The 15,000-nt window shown below is 44.6% G+C and overlaps 1 protein-coding gene across 1 annotated transcript in view; it reads right to left on the bottom strand.

Moving 5' to 3' along the window:
• The window catches only part of nacc2 (NACC family member 2), a gene marked incomplete at its 3' end in the record, with an annotated part of 36,035 nt that overhangs the window by 9,479 nt on the left and 11,556 nt on the right, over positions 1-15,000 (bottom strand). The window contains exons 2-3 of the mRNA XM_079523948.1: positions 4,772-4,949; positions 864-1,661 (exon numbers count right to left, since the gene is read on the bottom strand). Of these exons, the coding sequence (XP_079380074.1) occupies positions 864-1,661; positions 4,772-4,883 (910 nt within the window). The 5' untranslated portion in view covers positions 4,884-4,949. The remainder of the gene's footprint in view (positions 1-863; positions 1,662-4,771; positions 4,950-15,000) is intronic.

Here is a 15,000-nt window from a genome sequence, read left to right as displayed (position 1 = left end):
CACACACACACACACACACATGCTACACTTTTCCAATACACAATGGAATTAATGAAAGTAATTGAATATGGTTTGAGTGCACAGTAGCTTACAAAACTGGTCTGGACCGGGACGGTTTCAAAGCCCTGCGAGCTTCTGTGAGTCACGGAGTGTGATTTTTGACATGGCCTGACATCACAATTATGTACAGTATATCATTCTTACTTTTATTTGACACCTCTGAAGACCTGGTAACACTTTTAAAGGGATTGTGACATAAAAAAAAAAGTTTTTGTAATTTTTATTTTTTTATTTTGGGAGGGGGGGGGGGTTCTGAGCTCAATTGCACCCAAAAAACAGCAGACGATTAGTTTCTTTCGGTTAACCCATTCAGGCCTGACGTCGAAATTAAAAAAAATGTCTTGTAAATCATGACAATTTTCTGAAAGATTTGAGGCACATTTTAAAGATTTTTAAAAAATAGCAGACCTACAAGTTCATAGCGTGCCACTCGGTGGCACGCTATGAGCTTGTAGATCTGCTATTTTTCAATCGCTAAAGTATAACATAATGCTTAGTTAAAACACCAAAAGGGGTTCCCGCCCAAAATGGGTTAAAATAAGAAAGACGGAATTCACATTCGGTTCAAATAAAATAAAAAGACAGGGTTCACAGAATGTTTTGTTATGTTTTTGCGTCAGTAATATGAAGCATATAATTAAGGCTTAATTTCTACTCGCGTAGTTGCGTGTGGGTGGCGTGACGTGCAACAAGAATAGACAATTTACGAGCTCACAGAGCTATCTTTGGTGCGCGGCACCCACACGCAACTATAGTATCAATCCGAATGAACACAACATGCTGAACGATGGTACAATACTCACTCCCATAGGGGTTCGCCGAGCGTCCATACATCTGACCGTAGGCCTCCTCTGTAATCCCATCGTACGACTCTTCCTCAAACTCCTCGTCTTCATTTTGATAGGACGTCGGGCTGTCAGTGGTGGGCAGACTGGAGGCTCCGGGACTAGACCTCTCCGCTCCTCCTCCTCCACCTCCACCGGTCCCCGGGGGGAGGTGGTGGTGGTAGGGAGGCATCCCGGGGAAGATCGTAGTCCCTCCGGCCGCCGTGTAGAGCAACGAGCTGACCCTGGCCAGCCGGCTCCCCAGCTCCGCCGACGACGAGGTCTTGCTGTTGCCGTGTGTCCCGGAGGGCAGCGCCAGGGGAGTCTGTTCGCCGCCCCCTTCCAGTTTGATCTTGCGCTGAGGCATGACCATCGACGGTGACCAGCCGGCGGCGCACAGCGCGGCCGCGCTCGCCGCGAGGCCGTTGCTGCCGTTGTTGTTGTTGTTGCTGGGACTCTGCGGCTCCGAGCCCGTCTCCTCCATGGAGCCTGCCGTCTGCGAGTCGCAGTGCGGCGAGTTGGCCTTGAACATCAGGTCCATGCCTCGCTCCACGATGTGCTGGATCTGGAGGTAGCCGGCCGTGTACATGACCACCAGCTGCTCGCTGGCCGCCATCGTCAGCTTGCCCGTGTAGCAGAAGGTGAGGATCTGCTCGAAGCAGGCCGGCGTGACGGAGGAGGGCAGCTCGAACTGGCTCTTGGAGGAGCTGCTGAAGAGGTCGCGGAAGTAGAGGCTGCTGGCGGCCAGCACGGCCCGGTGGGCCTTGAAGGCCTGGCCTGGTGAGTGACACAGAGAAGCATGTGAGCGTTGTCCCGTTAAAGACCTGAGAGGACACGATTCTACAAAAAATGTCTCCTAAATCATGACAGTTTTCCGGAAAAAAAGTTTTCCGTTTCTATGTCAGTGGTTCTCAAACTATTTCATGTCAATGACCCCAAAAATGCTAGGTAATTGGCCCGCCGACCCCGATCTGAAAATATGTTGCAATTATGTCAAAATGACATAATTGCGCAAAAACAAACAAACAAAACAGATTCCCATGCTGAAGTTCTTGTTGGCACAAGTTAGGCAGAAGACCTCAATATAAATGCGATTGTGTGCGACCATCGTTCCGAGGCCGAATCCATGGCGCCCGCCATGGCCGTGATTTACATTGTTTTATTTCTGCAATCTGCTGACAACATACGACGGACAGTTTTGAGAAGAACGCTTTGGCTGCAGAGGTTATGAGGTACTAACCTCTCTAATCCCTCTCTGAGGGACTACAAAAACAACCAGATGGCAATTAATTAATTAATTAATTATTTATTAAAGCACACACTTTGTCCACTGAGACAAAGTGCATTGGGAGGGCGATGAAAACAAACTGGCGATTTCAGGTGGCAGCATCGCCGTTCCAGCACTGCATACAGTGGGCAGTGTTTCAGCACTCACACGAGTGGAGCCGCATCGAGTATAACGAATCCACAAAGAATGTTTCGGCAAGCACATTTTGTTTCGTTATTATTATTATTATTTTATTTTTTACTTCTTTTGAAGTACATTGCCAGCCAGCTTAAAGCAAAATGTCACTGTAAGAGGTCTGGGTTGTGTAGAACCTAAAATTTATACCAGACAGTGGCCTTGTGGTTAGAGTGTCCACCCTGAAACTGGGAGGTCGGGGTTCGATCCCCGGCCGGGTCATACCAAAGACTGTAAAAATGGGACCCAATGCCCTCCCTGCTTGGCACTCAGCATCAATGGGTTGGATTGGGGGTCGAATCAACTAATGATTCCCGAGCGCGGCGCAGGCTGCGGCTCACCATTCCAAGAGATGGGTCAAATGCAGAGAACAAATTTTACTGCGGTAATGTCTGTGACTAATCGTACGACTTTGACTTTGACTTTAATTTACCGTGCCATGATGTAACTCCAAATATTGGTGAGATTGATCTTCAGTTACACAGTGAAAAAACAAGTCTTAAAGTCACTCTTTTAGCCCATAAACTAATGAAATCACGGTAGATTATGACAACGTAGACCGGTTCCAGGCTGTAGCAGCAGTGGTTCAGGGGTAGAGTGACCGGATGTGGAACCGCAAGGTTGCCAGTTCAAACCCGGGCTCCCCCAGAGTTAGTGTCGAAGTGTCCTTGAGCAAGACACTGAACCCCTAATTGCTCCCGATGTGCAGGTTGGTGCCTTGCATGGTGTCCACCCGCATCTGTGTGTGTGAATGTGTGAATGTAACGCACAATCTATGTAAAGCGCCTTGGCTAAAGGTGCTATATAAATGCACCATTTACCATTTAGAGCACAGAGTCAGTAACGAAGGCAATTGGAGATCCATGCCCCACCCGGCAATGCAATAGAGCGTCGCAGCCCCGCCCCCTCGAGAGACCCGGAAAAGAAATCCCCGTTCATTTTCCTCATAGACTTTTCAGAAAGTATTTATTTAAAGACGTTTACGCCGCGGACAAAGCCAACTCTTGTCGTGACAAATCATGACAATAAAACAAAAATTTTGTGTTGTTTTTCTTCTTCGTAATTATTTGTTTGGTCCAAAATATTGTGTTTGTTGTCATGATTTGTCACGACAAGAGTTGGCTTCGTACGACGCTTATAAGGTCTTTAAATAAATACGTTTTGAAATGTCTATGGGAAAAATGCATTGGGAACTATTTCCTGGGCCTGGCGTCGTCATGAAAGGGGGCGGGACTGCGACGCTCTATACCCATTGTATCCTACATAGACTTCTACTGAGAATGGGGACAACCAACTGGGACAAGTCTTGGACCGGAAGTAGGCAGAAATGCATTGGACTCAGGCAACAGCCCAGCTTTAATGATCTTAAATCCCTTTATTTTAGATTGTTTTGTAGTAATAGCACAACACAAACATTAAAGAGACTTTAGTTGTTACTGTACATGACAACTTTAAAACAGTTGTCATGTTGCACACATGCTTAAAATAGCTCTTATTTGCGCCGCCCTCATTGAAAACAATGTATTTCCAACTCCAGCTTGTCTCAGTTCAGGATGCATGAACACCCCCTCAATATCGTAACTCTTCTATTAGATGGCTCAGAGTGGCCCACTGGCAGAGCCTGACCAGAACCTTTTGTGGTGGTTCTGGAGAACCGTGGGTCCGACCGACTCGATACCGTGCGGGGATGTGGAACGCGTGTGTCGAATTTGAAGTCGGTGGGACAAGAGGTTCTCGAGTTACGTGCATTACAACCTTGCACACACGCAGACAGACAGACAGACACAGTCACACACACCCACACACCCCCCCACACACACACACACACACACACACACACACACACACACACACACGTGGCGCATTTATAGTAGGATAGATACTGTAGATAGATGTTGAACATTACATAACACGACACGGCAAGAATGTCAGCTACCTATTGATCGGCAGATCCATTCCGTATCTTCTTTCTAATTCAAAGCGTTTGGGTGTTGTAATGTTACATATGATTGATTGATTGATTGATTGATTGATTGATTGATTGATTGATTGAAAATTGTATTAACAGATGGCAGAATGGGTACAGATCAAGGAAGGTACAGGTCAATACAAAAACTGCTATAAAACCAGAAAAAGCACTAAGACTTGTTTAAATCGGGGTTCTCTGTTTTCAATTTGTCAAATATTGACAGAATCCGCTATCTTTCCGTCTGTTTATGACCTAAAAGACTGACTTTGAGACCTTTTTTTAACATGCAACGTAAGACAATGAGGAAACTATATTTTGGAATATATTTTTTTAATCAACAGAGCTACTCTTGAAACTACGGTATCTCACCAATATCTGGAGTTACATCATGGCAAGGTATAACTACACACAACTCAAACTGCAAGTTTGCTTTAAGTCCATTGAATCCCTACAAACCTCTGACCAGGATGGACACGTCACAGTAGTGTCCCAACAAGCGCTGCTCGTTGAGGGAGCCCAGCACGGTGGCTCCAAAGTTGGGGATCTCGACGTGGAGCAGCTGGGACATGTTGGACACAGAGCAGGACAATGGGCTTCAGATAGTTACTGCAGACACTGCCAGCGACAAAGACATCTGTGGGGGAAGGGAGGGAGAGAGAGGAGAGAGGGTGCAACGTAAGAAAATGAACTAGAAGAAGTCCCCCTCGGGGCACAGGTCTCCACCAGGATTGATATTTGGATCAAATCTGAAGGACTATAATGTAAAATGGTGCGTTGCACATAAATGGGCCTCCTGGTGGCACTCGAAAAGAGATTTGAGGCTGATTTGAAAAATGTCAATTGGCATTGCTTCCTCAGCTAGTGGGAATATGCGTTCACAGTTGCACTGCACTCGGGCCTTGCGTTCATGATTTGCAACATTTTGTACAAAACGGGCCACTCCTGAACACTTTGGAAGGCAATCTTAGCCAATCAGTGTACAATCTGAGAAATCCAACAGACTCGTCTTGATCACATGACTACATAGATCATGTGTACCGATTTGTGTGAGATTTGGATGAAATCTGTGCGACTAATATAAACATATGTGTTTTGCAGAAATCTGCCTCATGGTGACGCTATAACTGGGAGATGTGGAAAGTGCAGGGAAAATGTTTTGCCATAGCCTCTAGAGAGTGTGCATACAAAGTTGTATACAGATCGATGCAGTTATAGGTAAAAACAGGAAATGGCCTGTTATTGCACCACGTGAGGCTGATTTGGGAAAAAACAAGTCGCATGTAGTCCTCGGCCTAGTGGAAATGTGCGTGTATAATTTCACGGAAATTGCACACTGTGTTTGTGATTTGTGGCATTTTGTTCAAAACGGACTAATCATGCGAGCTTTGGAAGCCAATCTTAGCCAATCAGGATGGAATATGGGAAATGGTGCAGATCCGTGTTGATTCACATGATTATGGAGATAGTGTATACTGAATTGCGTGTATGTATGGATAAAATGTAATCTACAGAAATGTGTTTTGCCAAAATCGGCCTCATGGTGGCACTATTACAGGCCGTTGTGGAATATTTGGGTCAGAGGTTCGTCGTTGGCATCCAGGGAGTGTGTGTGCACAGTTTGGCATGGATCGGGCCAACGGTGCCAAAGATTAGCTGGAACACAGAGTAAGAATTTTAAATTTTTTATATATGTATCAACCATATTTTCAGGTAATTGGCTGCCAGGACATTGTCCGTTATTCTGCGGACACTTCCGCCAACCGTATAACGGATATTTCCGTAGATTTACAGGACTTAGTAAGCACTTCTGTCAATCCTAACACGTGTGATTCCGAGAGAGAGAGAAGGCAACGTAGAGCAGGAGCAATTGGAACGCTGCTTCTCAACGAGGGAGCGTCCAGGAATCCCCAGAGGACGGCCCACAGGCGGTATATACCCAGCTAAATGACTGATAGCTATCGGAACCAAGTGGAAGCTTATACTGCAGGTCTGTAAATCTGAAGGTGTACAAATGCAGAATTAAATGAACACTTGGGAGGATTTTACCGTGTAGATTAGGGTCCCAGAGTGGCCTAATCTGCATATAAAACTTGAAATTCAAAAGGTTGAGAATCACTGATAAAATGTGTGCAAAAGACTAAAAAGGGATGTTGTTGACAGAGAGAGAAAGTGTCCTGTGAATCATAAAGCCAACAAATGTCCCAATAATATCTAAATAGAGAGTTGAGATTAGGTACGAAAATGGAGGTGAGGAAGAGGTGAGAGTTTACACAGATGCAGAATCACAGAGAAGGGGGAGAGAAGGGTATAAGTGCACAAAATACTGATAACGCAGAAATCGAAATGTGTTTCGATTTCTGCGTTATCAGTATTTTACAATATTATTGTTGGAAGCCTATATGCCTTCTGCGTATTTCTCCGCAAAACGTCTCCAGTGGTGGAAAGTAAATAATTACATTTACTCAAGTACTAGTACTAAATTAACCACAATTTTGAGGTATTTCTTTTACTTTTAGTGGAGTATTTCCAGTTGTCCAAATACTTTCACTTCCACTCCACTGCATCTCTGAGGAAAATATTGCACTTTTACTCCAATACAATTGTTACTTTTTAGATGTATATTTGTGTTACTAAACATACATTAACCACTTAAGCTCTCTCTATATATGTTTGGCTATTTTCAAAAGATTTGTATTGATACTTTTACTCTGATAAAAAAATGTGAGTACTTCTTTCACCTCTGGATGTCTCCACACGCGTTTGACGTCATCATTTTGTGACGTCAACATTTTAGTGGAGAGACACAGAGACAACATAGATAGGGGTCAGGGTGATTTTTTTTGTTGCCACACTATATTATTGATCTCCTCAAATCAGTGGGATTAAGTTACCCCCTAATCTTACATTTCAATCATTAATATGAGCTCACTCAATGTTGAAGATCGTCTCATCACATGATGAATCCCGGCATTGTGTGAAACACAAATGTACAGTACAGTACAGTACAGTACAGTACAGTACAGTACAGTACAGTACAGTACAGTACAGTACAGTACAGTACAGTACAGTACAGTACAGTACAGTACAGTACAGTACAGTACGCAGTAGTGTTGTCCCGATCGGATCGGGGTGATCGGAAATCGGGGGCCGATATCGCGTCATTTTCAAATGATCGGAATTGGATCGGGAGCAACAACAAAAAAAACGTGATCGGGACACCCCTAGTATCAATATTATATCCATATCATGATATTAGACTGGAAATTGTCTGTGATTTGGGATATTGTACTATTGTGATATGGCATAAAACATGTTCTATAAAAATATAAATATCGGATCGGGAAAAAAAATCAGTATCGGCAGATGCTCACAATAAAAAAAAACATGATCGGGACATCCCTAGTCCGCAGACATCAGTGTGTAATGCAGTCAGAACGTCTGAGTCAGCGATGGAAAACAATCACTTCAAGCATTCACTCCGTCCGTGACATGTTGATGAGATATCCTCCCGACTGACTGACTGACAGTACAAAACACCTTTTCCATCGCTGTCGGAGGGGGGGGGGGGGGGGGGGGGGAACCTCATATCTCCACATTTCAACTTTTTTATTTTTTTCTCCTTTTCGTCACTTAACCCGTTTTGACCTGAGATCAGATTCTAAAAATGTCTTCTACATCCTGACAGTTTTCTGAAAAAGCTATGTTTCTATGTCAGTGGTTCTTCGATTTTTCAAAAATAGCAGACCTACAAGCTCGTAGCGCGCCGAACTTTCACTATTTCTGACCATTTTTGTGTTCAATTTCTTCAAAAGTATTTGGACGGTTTTGGACATGCAAGGTTTCCACCCCAGACACACAGCGACGTTTTGTTAGGACTGTTGTCCCTCTGAGCTCCAGCCAGGATACAGTATAGAAACAGCGGTTCCCAAACCTTTTCACGTCAAGGACCCCCACATTGACCCCAATTAGCCCACGGACCCCCCCCCCCCATTTGAAGAGATATGCCAGGGACCCCCATGAGAGAAGATCCCTTTCTTCTGCTCCTATACTTCAGCAGTGATTCTCAACCCGTTTAATTTCAGGTACCCCCCAGTTTGACATGCATTTGTCTACGGACCCCCCATTTAATGACATTTCTATCTCTGGGGACCCCCGATTTATATAGTAAAATCAATGTCAATTTAACTCTGAGAGTGTACAAAATGGAACCAAATGGACCCGTTAGGGTCCATAAGGGTCTGTAAAACTATCATTTATAGCTGGGGATCCCCTGGAACTCCCTCAAGGACCCCATGGGGGTCCCCCGGACCCCACTTTGGGAACCACAGAGCCTGATCTGATCTACAAGCTCACAACGCGTCGTCGCAGAGATCTGGTGTATAGAGACTAAGGGGAAGAATGGAGCGGGACTAGTACAGAGCCCTGCGGGACCTCGGTCTAACTATGTAGGGTTGAAGTGTTAACCTTGATATAGCTTTTGCTTTACAATATGTTCCCTCCCTCATTGTTATTCACGCACGCACGCACGCACACACACACGCACGCACGCACACACACACGCACACACGCACGCACGCACGCACGCACGCACACACACACGCACACACGCACGTACGCACACACACACACACACACACACACACACACACACACACGCACGCACGCACACGCACGCACACGCGCACGCACGCACACACACGTACACACACACACACACACACACACAAACCCTTGCCAGTTTCATTATTGAGCAATGCTGCGGAACAGTTTCCAGGAATACAACAAACTGTAAAAACGTCACCAAACCTCACACTCTCTCACTTACGTGCACGCTGTGTGTGTGTGTGTGTGTGTGTGTGTGTGTGTGTGTGTGTGTGTGTGTGTGTGTGTGTGTGTGTGCGTGTGTGTGTGTGTGTGTGTGTGTGTGTGTGTGTGTGTGTGTGTGTGTGTGTGTGTGTGCAGACAGGCAGACATAACTAAAGGTGCATACACAACACATTATGCACCCAGGCACGCACACACACGCGCACACGCGCACACACAAACACACACGCACACGCACACACACACGCACACACACACACACACACACACGCACACACACACACACACGCGCAAACACACACACACCTGCACACGCAAATGCGCACGCACGCACACACTGTACGCACTTGAGTTGAAGACAACCAGAAGGATATATACACAAAATGTATATTCTGGCAAAGAAAGTATTCATCGGACAAAGAAAGTATATTCACCCGAAAAACTTTATCTGCATAGAATATTCTTAGAACACGTACTGTATGCCCCCCCCCCGGTCCCAGACCGTTCTGACCTGTATACTTAATCAAATCTTCCAGGAAGAACACGGCAGGAACCTATACACACACAGATACACACACACACACAGATACACACACACACACATACGCACGCACGCACGCACGCACGCACGCACGCACGCACGCACGCATCACCAGCTTTCAGCATCAGCGCAGAGAGAGACGGGAGCATAGGAGCAGAAGAAAGGGACCATGCAGTCTCTATACCTGGTCATGTCTTTAAAGTGTCACTCCCTCTGTCTCTCAACGTCCTCCACGGCTCTGCTCGCCTCTATTGCTCTGTCTCTAGCTCAAAGAAATGCTCACTCTACCGTCCCTCTCCCTCTCCCTACTAACTCTCTCTCTATACGTCTATCCCCCAGTGTGCCACATTTCTCTCCTCTCTCTCTCTGTCTGTTGTATCTATCGCTGTCTCAAAGCTTCCCTCTGCCTCCCTGTCATTATCTCTCTCTCTCTCTCTCTCTCTGTGTTTCTCTCACTCTCCCCCCCCCGCCCCCCCCCTCTCTCATATCCTCCAAGGGTTGTATTCAACAAGTGCCGCTGCAGAGAGAAAAGACAGAGAGAGAAAGAGAAGACAGAGAGAGAGAGAGAGAGAGAGAGAGGCAGAGAGAGAGAGAGAGAGAGGCAGAGAGAGAGAGAGAGAGAGCGAGAGCAGAGCGAATCAATGATGAAAGGAGTGGGAGGCGGAGTGTGTGCATGTGCATGTGTCTGTGTGCGTGCGTCTGATCAATGCAGTATCTATACGTCGCAGGGAAAGGGAGGGAGAGAGAGAGAGAGAGAGAGAAAACACAGGCTACAGTTACAGACAGAGACAGAGACTGGGCAGAGCGAGAGAGAGAGAGAGGGAGGGGAGTGCTGAGACAGAGAAAGTCATTTGAGGACAGTACGAGAAGAGAAAGACAATTAGGTGGAAGCAAACTTCTCGCGACTCTCGTCTGTACATACATAGAGAGCTAGGGTCTTAATAATAAGTAGTGGTGCACCCATGTGGGTCCATGCGGACCTATTCTTTCTCAAATAAATATCAGTCTTGTTGTTGCTGTTTTTCCTTTAAATAAATGAATAGAAATTAAACGATTCCACGAATGAAAGAAATGTAAAAAGTAAAAAAGAAAAGAAAAAAAATCCCAAAGATTTTCAAGAAACTGTCAAAAAAGAAACAGACGGGAGGAAAATAAGATCCTCCTAATCTCTCTCTCCGATTGGATTTTTTTGGATGTGTGTCTATGTGACCTAACCACGCAGTCCCCACAGTGTCATCTATGATGTCATTACTACTGCATGCCGTCAGTACCGTCACCCATCTGGGCCATCCTCCGTATTTGGGCATTGGTTTAACTAAGACCGCTCTGATCTGACCCTCCATTGAACTTCCAGTGTGAAATTATAAAGTTTTAAAAAGTTATATTAAAAGAAAACATGTGCCTCGGCCTGATTGGTCCAGCTGCCTTGCAATATCAAGCCCTGGACACAGAGACAGACGGCGGGCGGGAAAGGGAGAGATGCGCACGCACGCACGCACGCACGCACGCACGCACGCACGCACGCACGCACGCACGCACGCACACACGCACGCACGCACGCACGCACAGTCTAGGTGACTCACCTACTACAAAGCCATGCTGCCATAAAATATAATAAAATCCTAGGATATTGATCGGTTGGATTAGCCTACTTTTCCCATTGGATTAAAAAAAGTTCATACTGGATTTAAATGTCTTGAATTCGATTGCAGAATATATTTACGGTGCTCTAAACTATAATCTTATGATGATGGGATCTTAATCCCAACATTTTGTTGGCTAAAATTTGCATTTGAAAACAAAATGTGAGAAGCCAGAGAGGGGTTTAATAACAAAATGATAGGAAATATTAGGCCCATGGTCGAATATGACATCAAGACATTTAACCCATTTTGACCTGGGGACGATTCTACAAATGTCTTCTAAATCCTGATAGTTTTCTGATGTTTCTATGTCATTGCTGCTCAACCTTTTGCATGTCAAGGACCCCCAAAAATGATATGAATTTGGCCGCCGACCCCCGTCTCTAAATAGTCTTTTCCAGGGGCCTCCCCAGTAGCAAAGATTTGAGTTAAAAATGTTTGCTCTGAAAGAATATTCAAAGATTTGCACTACATTTTCAAGATTTTTCAAAAATAGCAGACCTACAAGCTTGTAGCGCGCCACTCGGTGGCGCTTTGGCATGGGGGCTCAGTTCAACATATGGAAGGAATTCTATACTGGCCATATATGGAGCGTGTCTTGAGTGTACAGGGTTTGATGAGGTCGGATCAACATCCGTGCACGCATCCGCCTGGGTGACGGCATACTGCTGGGCGAGTGCTGGCGCTGTGGCATGGGGGGGGTCAGATCAACATACATATGGAAGGAATTCTGTACTGGCCATATATGGAGCGTGTCTTGAGTGTACAGGGTTTGATGAGGTCAGATAAACATAAGGAATGTCAGAACAGGTCAGCTCCATATATGGAGATCTAAGGGTGGCAGCGGGTGCAGTGTCTTGAGTGTACAGGGTTTGATGAGGCTGCACTAATAACCTTTGGGGCGGGCCTGTCTAGAGTTTGAATGGACAGGTATCAGTCAAAAGGGAGACATCGAAGAGGAAGGACGGGTGGGGGAGGGATCATCATCTGTCAATATGGAGGCGTGATGTCACGAGGCGTGACAATATGGAGGCGTGATGTCACGAGGCGTGACAATATGGAGGCGTGATGTCACGAGGCGTGACAATATGGGGGCGTGACCATATATGGAGGTGTGACGTGACACACGGAAATGCAGGTTATCATAGTAAATGCGACCTATAGGTCGCAATAAGTCAAAAGTAATGAATAAACGTGTTTATAATACTAATAAAAGGAAGGTTGAAAGCGTCGCCGTAGTGGGGAAACGTAATAGTGTGTGACTAAACGGCTTATAAATAAACTTTTAGAGCAGATGAGTGTTCTCTTTTTCTGACATTATAGAACAGCAAATAAAACGTCCATGATGAACAAACAAACAAGATTGATCAAAAACGTGCACATCCTTAGAATGTATAGCTCAGATGTACAGTACAGCAGCCATATACAGGTACATAATGCCATAAATGTTACTTTATACATGGCATGGCGGTATCCTTGCATGTCTAAATGAATGCCATTTTACAAGCATGCAGCTAATATAGACTTAATTGCCTGTCAAATGATCATTTGGATACCCTTGGGATATTCCTTTGGTTTGTATTCACATAATCAAATGGTCTGTTGTTTGATGGGAGCAGAGACTATAATAGGCCTAATAAAACATCACACCATGCGAACTGGGCACTGCAGTGTGTGCACGCGCGCGCGCGCGCGCGTGCGTGCGTGCGTGCGTGTGTGCGTGTGTGTGTGTGTGTGTGTGTGTGTGTGTGTGTGTGTGTGTGTGTGTGTGTGTGTGTGTGTGTGTGTGTGTGTGCGTGCGTGCGTGAAACAGCAGGGTCAAAGGGTCAATGACCCAAATCAGCATCAGCTGCAGGGGTCAATGGGTCATGCTCATACAGTATACAGACATCCGCACTGGCTCACACTAAATGTCAATGGGTGGTGCTCATACCTACATACATACACACAAAGTCACTTAATGGAGGCGGTTGGCACCACTCAAAAAAGAATAATAAAATATAACGGGAAATTGCTTTTGCAGCTTCACCGGGGTGTTCGACCACTTCACCACTTTTCAACTTATCTTCATATAATTGGTCCTCACGAATGTTCATGATACAAATGCCACACATTTTTTCTACTCTTTATGTGTCTCATAGGAGGGCTGTGGGCAGTTCAGAAACCCGTCCACCAGTGACATCATCGTTAGGCAGATTTATTTTAAAACAAGATTTTTTTTTCTAACCACATTTAGATTTGTATTATCGTGAGAACAATGGCTTCGCATTGCAACTTTTCAGGAATAGAAAGCCTGCCGTTTTCTATTAGCCCGGATTCCCCATCGATGATGTCACTGGTGGACGGGTTTCTGAACTGCCCCACAGCCCTCCCATGAGACACAGACATCGTGATTATCAGTGTAGTCTAGTCACTGGAAGGGGGTATCATGCACCCCCCGGAATTATACTTCTAATCAGTGTTTTCTTATTGGAAAAAATGTGCTGAAAATGATGAGCTATGATAAAAAGTTGTCAAAATGTCCCACCTACCTCAAAACCCCCTTTTTGGTATATGGCTCTGGCGAAATTGTGTAAAGGCAAATATTAATTCACTAAAATTACATAAATAGACATGGTGGTCTGAAATTGGTCATGGAGTATCTTGACACATAGGGGTAAGTAGCAGAACAGGATTTGGTTGGTTGCTACCATTATATTCTTAAATATGACCCACATCATCCTCAGAAACACACAAAAATATGGTGTCCGCTTGACTAATAACAACAAAGATGGTTATTTTCCAACACATTATGGTGAGTATCACTGCCTCACTTGTATATAGAAAACTTCCCATATCCCTAAGCTTCAATTTGAGCCCAAGATAACCTTTCTATCTTGTAAATTACTCTTTCTGTCGCCAAAATTATGAACTATACCTCAAATCGGTGAAAATTGTATATTCAGTCAGTTTCAGCTATACATTTGGAATGAATGATTGAATAACTGAGTTTGAACTGACTCCACATTATGGAATATTTCTTGAATAAGCCATGTTAAAAAGTTGGCAAAGTGTCCAATCTACCATTGTTATGCAAATGAGTTATGAAACAATCGATTTTCACTATATCTCAGCCAATATTGCACTTAAATTAACAAATAAGGTGTCTAGACCTATATTTTGAGGGTCAACCGGTCAAGGATCTCAGTGAAACTATTCTTAAAGTGACCACATGTGCCCGTGGCATGCTGGTGTACAAATCAGTGCTGCCATTACAATAAAGTCACATTTATACCAAGTAAGAGATACCAATATTGCATATAACTTTTACAAATAAGGTATCTAGACAGGTGCTGTGCATTTAAGCAAGCTTTATAATTTAGAATATACTGTAGCATAACATCAAAAACTAAAAACATTCTTAGTATGAACAATAGTATACGGCAGTATACACGCTATAGAATGGCCTGCAATATGCAGTACAAAATTCAAACAGTCACACAATCCTGTAACAGTATTCCATCCTATTACTATACACACTCAAAGGCAAAAATGTAAACAGTGTACAAACAGTGACCACCCTAGCCTGCACCATAAAGAACAAAATGCACAAACGTCACATTAATCAGTCATCGTGTTCATAGAACTCATCAGTCTTCTTTGTCTTCTTGTCCATGGTCTCCAATGACAAGGATTTT

This window comes from Electrona antarctica, assembly GCF_951216825.1.
Source record: "Electrona antarctica genome assembly, chromosome: 16".
NCBI lineage: Eukaryota > Metazoa > Chordata > Actinopteri > Myctophiformes > Myctophidae > Electrona > Electrona antarctica.
Note: the sequence above shows the minus strand (reverse complement) of the source record. Positions and strands in the feature narration are given on the sequence as shown.